Source organism: Xenopus laevis, chromosome 3L (genome assembly GCF_017654675.1).
Source record: "Xenopus laevis strain J_2021 chromosome 3L, Xenopus_laevis_v10.1, whole genome shotgun sequence".
In the NCBI taxonomy this organism is placed as follows: Eukaryota; Metazoa; Chordata; class Amphibia; order Anura; family Pipidae; genus Xenopus; species Xenopus laevis.
The window spans coordinates 145,073,844-145,088,149 of record NC_054375.1 but is presented as its reverse complement, the minus strand read 5'-3'; the positions used below and the strand labels follow the sequence as shown (position 1 = coordinate 145,088,149).

Below are 14,306 nucleotides of genomic sequence, written 5' to 3'. Positions count from 1 at the left end.
AACAAAGTCCTTTGGACTGATGAGACAAAAATTGAGTTATTTGGTCATAACAAAAAGCGCTTTGCATTGAGGAAGAAGAACGCCGCATTCCAAGAAAAACACCTGCTACCTACTGTCACATTTGGTGGAGGTCCCATCATGCTGTGGGGCTGTGTGGCTAGTTCAGGGACTACTGGGGCCCTTGTTAAAGTCGAGGGTCGGATGAATTCAACCCAATATCAACAAATTCTTCAGGATAATGTTCAAGCATCAGTCACAAAGTTGAAGTTACGCTGCAGGGGTTGGATATTCCAACAAGACAATGACCCTAAATTCACTTGGAAATCTACAAAGACATTTATGCAGAGGGAGAAGTATATCATGGAAAATCTATGGGATGATTTGAAGCAGACTGTCCATGCTCAGCAGCCATCAAATTTAACTGAACTGGAGAGATTTTGTATGGACGAATGGTCAAAAATACCACTATCCAGACACTCATCAATGGCTATAGGAGGCGTCTACATTTGCAAAAGGAGCTCAACTACGTATTGATGTAATATCTCTGTTGGGGTGCCCACATTTAATTTTTAATATGGCATATTTTCTGTTAATCCAGTAAACTTTATGTCACTGCTGAAATACTACTGTTTCCATAAGGCATGTTATATATTAAAAGGAAATTGTTGCTCAGCCAATGATAAACAAAACTCCAAAGAATTGAGGGGTTCCAAAACTTTTTCATATATATAAATGTGTAGACTCACGCACTCCGGTTCTTGCTTCAATTAATTCATTTATCTAATATCAATGCTTTGATTCAGTGGTTGTTTACGGAAGGCCAGTCAAAAAAGTAATGAACCTATATTTAATTTTCTATGTATTCCTTTAAAAACCACCAGTCTTTCCCTCTGTATGTAAAGTGCAACGTGTGTCATGGCCAGCTGTACATCTGTAATGATTTCAGTTGTTCCTTCCAGGAAAGGATTAGCCAAGTCCTGAAAGAACTGGAAGAGGATCAGTTGCAAGTGGTTAAGTTGGGAGATGCCAGCATAGCTGCACCCTTCACATTCAAGCTGTCGTCCATACAGTGTAGTAAGTTTGCAGCTCCAGGCCTTCGTATATTTGAACTTAATTCTTGATTGTCCTTTAAAAGAACAGTTCAGTGTAAAAATAAAAACTGGGTAAATAGGTTGTGCAAAATAAAAAATGTATCTAATATAGTTAGTTAGCCAAAAATGTAATGTATAAAGGCTGGAGTGACTGCATGTGTAACATAATAGCCAGAACACTACTTCCTGATTTTCAGCTCTCTAACTCTGACTTGAAGGGAGGCCACATGGGACATAACTGTTCAGTGAGTTTGCAATTGATCTTCAGCATCCAGCTCAGATTCAAAAGCAACACGAAGCCCCCCTTCAAGTCACTGATTGGTTACTGCCTGGTAACCAGTCAGTGGAAACCAAGAGAGCTGAAAAGCAGGAAGTAGTGTTCTGGATATTATGTTACACATCTAGTCACTCCAGCCTTTATACATTACATTTTTGGCGCTAACTATATTAGAATCATTTTTTATTTTGCATATAGTCTATTTACCCAGTTTTTATTTTTATACTGAACAATTCCTTTAAGAAAGTCCACATTTGATCACCTTTATACTGCCGATGAACTCATCCTGACCTGTGCCTTTGTCTCCTTGCAGTCTGCCATGTAATTAAACAGGGACGCTGTACTTTAGTCACCACCTTGCAGATGTTTAAGATCCTGGCTCTGAATGCCCTAATCTTAGCCTACGGCCAGAGTGTCCTGTACCTGGAGGGTGTGAAATTCAGCGACTTCCAGGCTACTCTGCAAGGCCTCCTGCTAGCTGGCTGCTTTCTCTTTATTTCACGGTCTAAGGTGGGTCAAGTTCATTGTTTTACATCTCTGGTTAGAAAAGGAGGGGGGGTTGCCTAAAGTATTTAAAGGGGTTGTTCACCTTCAAACAACTAGTTGTTTTCAGATACATCACCAGAAATAATGACTTTTTCCAATGACTTTCTATGTGTGACCGTTTTTCTAATATTTAAGTGTAAAAGTGTCATTTCTCACCCTCTGAAGCAGCTCTGGGAGGGGGGGGGGTCGCCGACCCTCTATACTGTTCTAAATGGATACATTTAGTTGATATATTTCTTATCTTTGTCCCTGCTGAGCAGAATCTCTGGGTTTCATTACAGGCAGCTGTTAGAATTGATACAATAGTTGCTAATACTCCAGAGATGCTGCTGAGAAATGGATCAACTAAATGTTGCAAAATTGTAACCGTTCAGAATCTGCACCTGAATTACTGAGCTGTCAGACTCAAACACCAGAGACACGAACATTCAACTTTGATTTTTGAAAAACAGTAAAAAAAAATAAAATAATGGAAAGTAATTGAAAAAAGTCTAAAAAACACTGAATTGGAAAAAGTGTTTGGAAGGTGAACGACCACTTTAAAGGGGAACTATCATGAAAATTAAAATGTAATATGTTTCCTCATACTGAAAAAAGAATCTAGAAAAATTCTGTACCGTTTCAGAAATAATCAAGTTTATCTTCACTATTCCTCTCTCAGCATCTGTTTCTCTTCATTCTCTCTTCATGCAGCAGTTGGGTGTCAGATGAATGATCCAATTTATCTTATAGGGGGGCTCCTTTTGCCTAGAAGATGTATTAGAGCTCACTCTATTAAAATCACCAGAAATTGTCTCTCTACATGCAGAATTTGTGCAAAAGGCAATTATTTTGTTTTTGTACTGGAATCAGTTATTTGAGTGAGCTCTAATACATCTGCTAGGAAAGTAGCCCCCCTAAAAGATATATTGGATCTAACTGTCAATGAATATCTGACACCCAACTGCTGCATGAAGAGAGAATGAAGAGAAACAGTGAAGATAAACTTGATTATTTCAGAAGCAATGCAGAATTTTTAATTGATTGTATTTAGAAAGTTTCTTCAATACGAGGAAGCTTATATTACATTATCATTTTTGCGATAGTTCCCCTTTAAAAAGGAAATGCTGGATATCTCTTTTAAGTGTAATTTTGGATGACAAGAGATTTTATATTCACATCTGCTGGGAACCTGATGCTCTCTATTATTGTCATGTTTATCTTGGAATTCTAGTTCTACTAAAAGCAAGGGGTTGTGGCAATGAATTAGGGCAAATCTGAAAAAGCCTACATTTCTTGTACAGACCCCTAATTCTTCTGTCTCCGACTTCACTTGTTTTTCAGCCTTTGAAACACCTCTCCAGAGAACGGCCTTTGCCAAACATCTTTAACTTATACACAATCCTCACGGTGCTCCTACAGTTCCTTGTCCACTTCTGCAGTCTCGTGTACTTGTACCATGGGGCTTTAGCACGGACTGAGGCCAGGTGAGACCCCACCCTTGTCATACGAATAGACTGCTGTTTTATGCAGCACCACTGGGGATGATCATACGGCTGCTGATACCAACTAGAAACCATGAATTGACAGTCAATATCCAGAGAGCCAGCGCCAAAGGTTCTACATTCATGTGTTGGTCTGCCAGTTGCCTTTAATTCACCAGTTTAAAGTAACCGTTTTTTAAAGTAGGCATGCACCGAATCCAGGATTCGGTTAGAATTCGGCCTTTTTCTTTTTTTAACAATTCTTTATTAATTTCATTACATTACAGCAATAGAGAAACAATACGATAACAGCCCCCAAAAAATAAATAAATCTGTTGTAAACTCATTTACAAATAAATAAATCTGTTGTAAACTCATTTATAATCTCAGCTGTCAATCAAATATTGTCTGTCCCTCCTCTATGCATTAGGCATTTACTTTCACTTTCCATTCAGCACTTCCTAGATGTCACTGCTCTCCCCACATTCCCCCAGTTCTCTTCACCATTTAATTGTGTATCCAGGACATGGGGATGGACATCAGGTCCCTCATTCTGGTGCACAAACAAGATTCTGAGATGATACAAGACTTGTCTTAATAACAGTGTCCACAAAATGGCTCCTGCCTGCTTGTTATAATTATGAGTTCCCAGACTGAAGGAAACAAGATTCAAATCATTTATACAGTGTAATTAAAGTTTATTTTTGCTTGACTATCATGATAAAATAGGATTTTTAATCATATTTTCGGGCAATAGGTCCCCTTAAAGCAAGTTACTTTTATAAGCAAGCCTTTCAAACTAGGAATCGAGTCAAATCTTCTTAGGGCTGGGACACACTGGGCGATTTGGGGAGATTTATTCAGGTGAGGCAACTTCGGGCGACTTCGGAAAACGAATCGCCGTGTGTGATTAGCGCCGGCGACTTTTCATTTTATCCAGGCGCAGAGCGAGGGGAGGCATTCCGGGAGAAAAGTTGGGGCGATTAGTCGCCATGTGATTAAATCTCACCAAATTGCCCAGTGTGTCCCAAGTCCTAAAAGGGGGTCTTCATTTTGCAAATCCTGCTTTTTAATAGAGATGCACTGAATCCACTATTTTGGATTCGGCCGAACCCCCGAATTCTTTGCAAAAGATTCAGCTGCATATCGAAACCGAATCCTAATTGGCATATGCAAATTGGGGGTGGGAAGGGGAAAACTTTTTTTACTTCCTTGTTTTTGTGCTAAAAAGTCACGCAATTTCCCTCCCCATCCCTAATTTGCATATGCAATTTCGGATTCGGTTTGCCGGGCAGAAGGATTCGGCTGAATCTGAATCCTGCTAAAAAAAAGGCCGAATCCTGGATTCGGTGCATCCCTACTTTTTAAGAAACCGTGTTCCCGGATACAGTGACCAAACAGCAGAATTCTAACTCTTCCATCTTCTTCCCTGTGAGTCTCAAGTCACTCGTAGGGCACAATTCTGCCTCTATATCCCAAGTTCAGAAGATTAAAATTTCCCAGTGGGAGTCCATACCTTTTGTAACTGCCATTTTGTTTCATATTAAAGGAAAGAAGAATTTGTGGATTTATATAAAGAGTTTGAGCCGAGTCTTGTGAACAGCACAGTGTATATCATGTCCATGGCAATGCAGATGGCCACATTCGCGATTAATTACAAGGTAAGTGGGTTTTGTCTGTCTGTCTGGATACTTTCTGCCTGTCCACAGACCCAGCGCATCAACTGCAGCAGTAATAATAATAGTAATAATCGTAATAATAGTAATGTCTGAAAACAAGACAAGAGTGTACAGTCCTCCGCTTGCTTTTTCAACAGTCAAAATGATAAAACACAGCACAGGCAGGTTAGTGTTGCATCCCTTGTGCGTTGGATTGATTTCTTTTTCAGTGGTTCCAGTTTATTTTGACAGCTCAAAGACTTCTCCTATAAATATCTACCGATAAAGTCACGTTATTCTGGCTTTTGCCAATTAAAGGAGAAATAACGGTTAAACTAAGTAAGCTTTATCAGAAAGGTCTATATAAATACACCAGTAAACCCTCAAAGTAATGCTGCTCTGAGTCCTCTGTCAAAATAAACACCTAATTTCTTTCCTTCTATTGTGTACTCATGGGCTTCTGTATCAGACTTCCTGTTTTCAGCATAAACCTCCAGGACTAGGGCTTGAGCATGCTCAGTTTGCTCCTCTCCCCCTCCCTTTTATCTCTCCTTCCCTCCCTGCTGTAATCTGAGCTAAGTGCTAGGGAGAGATTTAGGCAGGAAGTGGTGTCACACCAAGCTAATATGGCAGCTGCTATCGTAAACAAACAGAGAACTTCTAGAGCTGTTTACTCAGGTATGGTAAAGCATTCTGCAGAATAAATATAGTGTTATAGCTTGTACTATTGTGGCTTATCTATTGGCAATAAACTGCCCCAGTAGGTTTCCTTCTCCTTTAAGTGTTTGTGTTTCTTCTCCTTTTAGGGCCATCCTTTTATGGAAAGCTTGCGGGAGAACAAGCCTTTACTTTGGAGCATCATTTTGTCAGGCGTGGCCATTCTGGGTCTGTTATCTGGTTCTTCTCCGGAGTTCAACGACCAGTTTAGCCTGGTGGACATCCCTATGGAGGTAATAATAAGCCCCGATCTACTGCTTAAAGGTGGCCATAGACGCACAGATAATATCGTACAGAAGAAATTTTTGTACGATATTCAGTGCGTGTATGGTGGGAAAATAGCCGACCAATATCGGCAGAAGACTTGGATGTCGGTCGGCTCGCTGATCGGGCTGGATGGAAAATTTTGATTGGGCGCCTTTGAAGGCACCAAAACATCGGCCATTGTTAGTGCTGAATCATCAGATACAAGTAGAATTCTATTGTTTCTCCCTATATATCTGATGATTCAGCTCTACACGTGTGTATTGAAAAGAATGATCTTTTTTGGAAAGATCTTTTCTAAGAAATATCGCAATTGTTACGTCTATGGCCACCTTAAACCTTTAAGTGGTGCTGCCAATTCACATGGTTGATGCGTGTTGCCATGGAAACTGATGCACAGCATAGATCAAAGAGCCAGATGGCGCAATAATGGCCTTTTTATAGAGACACGGCAGACTTGTATGTTTTCATGTCAATAAAAGGGTCGTTAAAATCGGGTATAATGGAATATCTACTCTGTTATAGTGGAATAACTATAGGAACACACTGCTTGGTGCTCAGAGGAAGCTTCAGCTATTACAGGGGACTAGTAATAAGCCCCCCCCCCATAGAAGACTGTAGTCAAAATAGTCACTGGAGGAGTTTGGGGAACTGCATTGCATTTAGCTCTATATCCAACCATATTATTTCTTGCACATAGTTTAAGATCGTCATCGCCAAAGTCCTCTTCGTTGACTTCTGCACAGCGTGGGCCGTGGATCGCGTCCTTCAGTATTTCCTGGGAAGTTCCAAACTCCGAGTGCCTTCCTGATGTCCCAATACCAAGAAGCCGAGAGCGACGATTGGCTACAGCTCAGTATTCGCATTCCTTGGGCACCATCAGCTCTGTGTGTGTGTCTGTGTGTGCGCACTAGTGTGTCTGTGTGCGTTTCTGTGTGTCCGTGTGTGTATGTATGTATGTATGTATGTATGTGTGCGCGTGTGTGTGTATGCATGTGTCTGTGTGTCTGTGTGTCTGTCTGCGTGTGGGAAGGTGAGAAGCGAAAAGCCCGAGATGAGCAGGAAGGGATTGTCATCTTTACACTTGAAACTTTGAACATTTGGGACGTGACAAACTGAGCCCTCGTTTTTTTTCTACTGGAATTCGCTTTTGGAAAGCGCCTAAATTTATTAAATAAAGAGCATTGTTGAATTTTAAATATTTCTTTACTGAAGGGGTTTGGACTTTGGGTGGGTGATATTAGTGATATTATTACCCCCAAAAACACCTGACACCGTTACGGGGAATTGGCTTTTTTTCAGTAGGCAAATGTGTCTCTTTAAAGGGCAAATTAAACAGTATCATCTGGACATTGATTGCAGCTCCCAGTACTCTCGTAGCCTTCCCTTAATATACAGGGTATGAGTGTAACTGCACTTGTGTTATAAATGACACCCAGGGGTGGGCACAACATTGGGCCCATGTACACACAATGCAAATCGCCCCGGGTCATTGACTCTTCTCCTAAAGCTGCCGTCTGTGTGTTGGGGGGGTCGAATGGGTGAAGGAGGGGAAGGGAATGTTAATGTTACTGAGGAGTCCATGGGGAATTGTGTGTTCCTTGTCTCCTGGGAATACAAAACATTGCTATAGACATATACACAATGTGTTTGAACAATGAGTGTTCTGAATTTAGGGACTCACAGTGGATAGTGTCAAAGACAAGTTTTTCCCATTGCATTGTACACCTCCAAATACTGAAGGATTTCTTCTTAAATTTGCTTTTCATACTTCTTTACTTGCATTCTGCTGCTTTCCCAGTCTATACACATGGGGGCACTGCCGGATCCCAATCTGCCCATAAGACCGGAGCTATGGAGAACTGCCAATCATCCATCCCTGTATGAATCCATAGCTGTGATTGGCTGTGCTCAGCCCACTGCTCCGTTTTAACTCCAACAGGAACCCCCGATGATCAGTAGTAAGTACAAATAAAGGTGCCACTTCTATAGTTAATGATCCATTTTAGCCCAAATTGAAATCTTGTCCCATGACCTAGAGCCTGTCCATGTCACAGTGTGTTTTCTGTGGCCTCTGAACACCGGCAGCCTTGTGTGACTGCTGAATGCTGGTGATTGTAGTTCAACAATTGCAGGCAGCAAAAGAGCAAATCTGAACATTTTTTACTGGGATGCTTTAGATTAGCAACCCCTAAAGTGTTCAGCTGCCCCCAGGGGTTTGCCAGAGGTAGGGCTCAGTCTGAAGGTCATTTAAGTTGAGTTTTGGGAGGAGTTTCTTCTCATAGATACCCTTAGTGACCTTCATGTGGGACTTCTGTTGTCTTAGGGTAATGGCGCACCAGAAGATTAATTGCCAGTGATAAATCTCCGCTTCTGCAGGCGACTAAACTCCTATAAAAGCTTTGCCATAGGCAATAATGTGATTCTTACGGCCCTACTGGGAACAACTGTGAAGATGTGGAGTTGTCTCCCTGAATCAGTGGTACAGGCTGATACATTAGATAGGTATAAGAAGGGGTTGGATGGTGTTTAGCAAGTGAGGGAATACAGGGATATGGGAGATAGCTCATAGTACAAGTTGATCCAGGGACTGGTCCCATTGTCATTTTGGAGTCAGGAAGGAATTTTTCCCCCTCTGAGACAAATTGGAGAGGCTTCAGATGGGTTTTTTTTGCCTTCCTCTGGATCAACTGGCAGTTAGGCAGGTTATATATAGACTTAAAAAAGGTTGAACTTGATGGACGTGTGTCTTTTTTTTTTTCAACCTAACTTACTATGTTAACTCAGAGGGTCAACTCCATGACTTTTATTTTTGCCAAAAACACACTAGGTTTCAGAGGCTCCGCTCCTTCGTCTGGTCTACATAATGCAGTGATTTACAACCTTCTATCACCTCCCCCAGCTCTGTTACATTACAGTGTAACCAGTATCTAAATGTGACTCCTACTTAGTTGGTGGCCTGACCTGTGTCCAAGTGGCTATTCCACCATTGTTTTCTTTTACCTGTAACTTGCTATGAGATGTGGAGCAGTATTTAGCAAATGCTGGACTTCTGGCTAAAGGGGAATTGAAGCAAAATGGCTCAATGGACCAGTACTCAAGGTCATGTGATGTGATCCCAGGGGGTACTGTTGGCCTGGGCCTTGACAGCGCCAAAGTCATGCCGAACTGCTGATTCCCAATGCCGCAAAAAGACCCGAAGCCACAAAAGGAGCCAAAGCTAAAGACACAAATCCACGAGTTCAGTTCTACTGAACACCAATGTGGTTTTTTTTCCCCTTTCTTTTTTGATTAAACCCCTGGCCACCAATGTATTATTTTAATGCTCTAAAGGCCCTTGCCTACCAATATTTAACAATGTTTTTTAAAAAAAATATTCTCTGGGGCACCAATGTTTCCTTTTAACTTGTAAGGGGGGGGTCATGGCCACCAATGCTTTATTTTATTTATTTTTTATAACTTTTATGGGGGGGGCCTGGCACCAATGACTTTTTTTTTTAAAAGAAAAAAATTCACAGAAAAACTGGTTTTGAGCTTTGTAGGAGAGGGTTGGGGAGCCACTGATTGGGGATCACTGCCCTAGAACAAATGGAGCTGACAGATCATAGATTCCTGCAAACTCCTCTTACGGGCTTCTTAAGATGAACACTCTCCTTACAGATTGCAGCAATGTGGAAAAGTGAAATCAGTTGGAAAATGCCAGGTATGACAGTCAGTCAGTGGTGCCAGGTGCCGCGAGTAGCAACTCAGACACTGGGAGGTTAAACATTCTATTCGGAGGGTCGGAGAGAGTTAATGGACTGACAGGCTCTCGTTGCCGGGAAGCTTTGAGCGTCTTTGAGGAGAAAAAAAACGCAGCATTGCGGGGCCCGTGAAACGTTGTTGCGAGGGAATAGGGGGTGGAGTCAGTCCTTGCAGTTCTCTATCAGGTCATGTAAGTCTGTAGAGGAACGGGGATGAGAGCGTGGAAGAGGTTAAACCCTCGCTTCTGTATTCTGATCAAAACGGCCCTTTTGAGGGTCACCCATCCATTTCTTGAAAAGGCTGTACCCCTATATTGTCTCTTGTGTTTCGTACATATCCATAAACCTTAGTCTCGTCTCTAAAGCATTAAAAGGGTTGGTCACCTTCAAACTCTATTTCCAGTTTAGTTGTTTTCAGATGTTTTACTTCACAGATGTTTTCAAGTTCTATTGATGATTGTTTTTCTAATACTGAAGTGTAAAGTTTCATTTTTTACATTCTAAAGTAGCTATGAAAAGATGGGGGGTCGCCGACTCTAATTTAGACTCTTTTCTATATTCAGGGGCGTAACTATAGAGGAAGCAGACCCTGCGGTTGCAGGGGGGCCCAGGAGTGTAGGGGGCCCAGTGAGACCCTAATTAATGAGCAATTTTAATATATCTTGGTAAAATAGGCCAACTTATAAATATTTTGGGGCCCTAAATTGAATTTGCTATGGGGCCCAGTAACAACTAGTTACGCCACTGTCTATATTGATACATTTAGTTGATACATTTCTTATCTTTGTCCCTGCTGAGCAGACTCTCTGGGTTTCATTACAGGCAGCTGTTAGAATTGATACAATAGTTACTAATTCTCCAGAGATGCTGCTGAGAAATGGATCAACTAAATGTTGCAGAATTAGAACAGTTCGGAATCTGCACCTGAATTACTGAGCTGTCAGACTGAAACACCGGGGACAGGAACATTCAACTTTAAACTTCAATTTTGGAAAAACAATAAAAAAATAGAAGGTAATTGTAGAAAGTCTTTATTTCTGGTGAACAACTAAATGGAAAAAAGTGTTTGGAAGGTGAACAACACAGTGTATTACATGGAGCACAAGAGAGCTGGTAGAGAACACCCGCTTATGCTCCACTTCAAATCTGACTCCAAAGGAAATCCACCGAAGCCCTCCAGAAACCTGATTAATAGTGATGGGTAAATCTCTCCCGTTTCGCTTCGCCGAAAAATTAGCGAGTTTCCCGCAAAATTCGCGAAACACCAAAAAATTCGCAAAAAAACGTAGAAGCGGAAAGTTCACGAAAAATTTGGGTAATTCGGACGTTTTCACGCAAAATCGAGCAATTCAAACCTTTTCACGGAAAAAATTGAGCATTTTGAAAGTTTTCACGAAAAAATCGTGAAAATCGGAAATTGCAGCAGGCAAATTTTCGCGAGAGATTCGCAAATTTATTTGCCAGTGGTGAAACGCGGGAATTTGCCGAGAATTCGTGCCTGCCAAATTTATTCGCCCATCACTACTGATTAAAGGGCATGTAAAGTCTAAAATAGAATAAGGCTAGAAATGCTGTATTTTGTATACTAAATATAAACATGAACTTACTGCACCACAAGCCTAATCAAACAAATAATTTATGCTTTCAAAGTTGGCTACAGGGGGTCACCATCTTGTAACTTTGTTATACATCTTTGCAAGACTAAGACTGTGCACATGCTCAGTGTGGTCTGGGCTGCTTAGGGATCATCATAAACAAAGCTGCTTGAGTTCTGCATGGCTGGGAAGTAAGGCGGGGGCTCCCCCTGCTGTTCATAAGTATGGTTGTTTCCCTGCTCAGCAGTTAGGGACTGTCTGACAATTCCTATCCACAGCAGTAAATGAAGGGAGAATTTCACTGCATACAGTCAGGTTTCTTATAAAAATGGTACACATTTTTTAATTAAAGTATATTGGAGATATGTTTCTTTTTCATTAAAGAAAGTAAAAATGGGATTTTATTTTTTTGCCTTTACATGCCCTTTAATGGCAAAACTGATCCAACTAGAACTCCGGGCCTAGGAATACAAAGTGATAAGGGTTAATCTAAGGGAGAAACTGATTCTCCCTTTGATGAACCCTCTCCCGTGGGCCACCCACCTATTCCTTCAAAAGGCTGCATCCGTCTATATATCTTTTATTTATTTATTGTTAGAATATTTTAGAAGTTGTAGTTAATCGAATAATTTCTTAACAACTGGTTCTATGAGAGCCGGTGGCACCCGCATGTGTTATACAGTGGCTGCTATAGTACCGAGTGGGGAAATGAGGCTGCTTTGCTCATAATGAGGGAGGAGAGGCCAATCGGGGCTCCTTATAATCATATGCTATAGCCGAAGTTCTAGCGGCTGTTTTGTACCAGTTCAGGACCAAGAGAAACGGTGGACTGGCTTGTGATCAGTACAACCAGGCCCGGACTGATAATATGTTGTTTCGGGCAAATGCCCGAGGGGCCGCTCTCTCCTGTATTCAAGTGGGCCGCCCACTACCTTATTAGAAGCGGTGCTGCACTTAAACTCTGCCCTGTTTTTTTTTTTGAGGACTGCCCTGCTGCCTTTAAATCTAAAACTAGCGTCAGACTGAGGGGGTGGGGACAGGAGCACAGGGCCGGCTGATCGCTGACAGCGTAGGAGCAGCTTTTCCTTCCTGCACGTGTCAGGCTGAGGAGAAGGGAGAGGAGCACAGGGCAGGACGATCGCTCAGCATTTAGGACCCAGGAGCAGCTTTTACTTGGTGCAGACTGTCACAGAGGTTTCCCCGATCCTCTTCAATCTGAGACCCTGCCTGTCATTTTCCTCCGTCAGTGAAGAACAAGCGATCGCCAGCACAGCAGAACAGCCAATGAGCTGCAGACACACTGATTTAAAATTCCCATCCACTGTTGCACTGTGCTGCGCTCCTGCACACTGGTAAAACTGTGTAAGACTAATAGAAATAGTTTGTGGCTGACTGCTTTCCAGATTCCCCCTCTGCCCTCAACTCCCCCCCCCTACTGTAAATGATAAGGATATTAGAAGTCACTGAGGGGTTGTTCTGTGACCATATAAAGACACAAGGCTGCAGGCTGAGTTATACAGGGAACTCTGAGTATCACTCATGTATTATAAGGGATAATGTACCCCCTACTGTAAATGATAAGGATATTAGAAGTCACTGAGGGGTTGTTCCGTGACCATATAAAGGCACAAGGCTGCAGGCTGAGTTATACAGGGAACTCTGAGTATCACTCATGTATTATAAGGGATAATGTACCCCCTACTGTAAATGATAAGGATATTAGAAGTCACTGAGGGGTTGTTCTGTGACCATATAAAGGCACAAGGCTGCAGGCTGAGTTATACAGGGAACTCTGAGTATCACTCATGTATTATAAGGGATAATGTACCCCCTACTGTAAATGATAAGGATATTAAAACTCACTAAGGGGTTGTTGACCATATAATTTATTACAGTTTTATATTGGATATATGTGTGTGTGTATATATATATATATATATATATATATATATATATATATATATATATATATATATATATATATAGTGAATAAAGTACCCCCTCTTGTAAAATATAAGGAAATTATAAGTTACCGAGGAGTTTCATGACCATATAAAAACACGAGGCCGAAGGCCGAGTGTTTTTATACAAGTCATGGAACTCCGAGGTAACTTCTAATATCCTCATATTTTGCAACTGCGGGTACTTTATTTATTATAATACACAAGTTTCAGTGAGTCATGTGACTAAAATGACATCAGAACTCACCGTTTATAACTGATGACATCAGAACTCACCGTTTATAAGGATATAATTTACAAGATATTCATGGCTTTTGTGTATTATATATATATACACACATATAACTAGACAGGTGCACTCAGATAGCCATGGTGATTGGTGATGCCTAGGTGCTGGGAAAAAAAATCATATCTATAAAGCAAAAAAACTTCCGCACACATAGGTCTTGATAAGTGAAAAAAAGCTTTCGGCTTACAAACTCAAGCCTTCATCAGGAGGCTTTCTTTCACTTATCAAGACCTATGTGTGCGGAAGTTTTTTTGCTATACCAGCTATTCATACACAGAGAATTTCCAGATTTCGCCGGCCGTGAATGTTTTTGTGTAAATTCCCCTTGGGAAAATTCACTGCGACAAAAAATAGAATAGAAAGATGAGTATGAAAAAGTAGCAATAATCATAAATTTCTTGCTGTACATTTGGTTTTTAGATGGGGTCAGTGACCCCCCCCCATTTGTAAGCTGAAAAGAATCAGAAGAAGGCAAACAATTTGAAAACTACAAAGAATAAATAACGAAGACAAACTACAAAGTTGTTTGTATGTTTTTGGCAGTATTTCTTGACAGTCCAGCAATTCAAAGAAAGCGAGTTGAATGACTGCTGAAACATCTTCAAAGCAAAAGAAAACAGCAAGACCAGCTGATTTCACTTATTACTAGTGATGGGCGAATTTCTGCGATTTTGATGAAAAAATTTGTGAATTTCCCGCAAA

At 41.1% G+C, this 14,306-nt stretch overlaps 1 protein-coding gene across 1 annotated transcript in view; it reads left to right on the top strand.

Annotated features, from left to right (window-relative positions):
• The window catches only part of atp13a1.L (ATPase type 13A1 L homeolog), a 43,210-nt gene extending 35,995 nt beyond the window's left edge, over positions 1–7,215 (top strand). Inside the window, 6 exon segments of the mRNA NM_001127879.1 lie at positions 960–1,074; positions 1,682–1,878; positions 3,238–3,380; positions 4,927–5,038; positions 5,842–5,985; positions 6,717–7,215. Of these exon segments, the coding sequence (NP_001121351.1) occupies positions 960–1,074; positions 1,682–1,878; positions 3,238–3,380; positions 4,927–5,038; positions 5,842–5,985; positions 6,717–6,827 (822 nt within the window). The 3' untranslated portion in view covers positions 6,828–7,215.
• Positions 7,216–14,306: the final 7,091 nt, after the last annotated feature.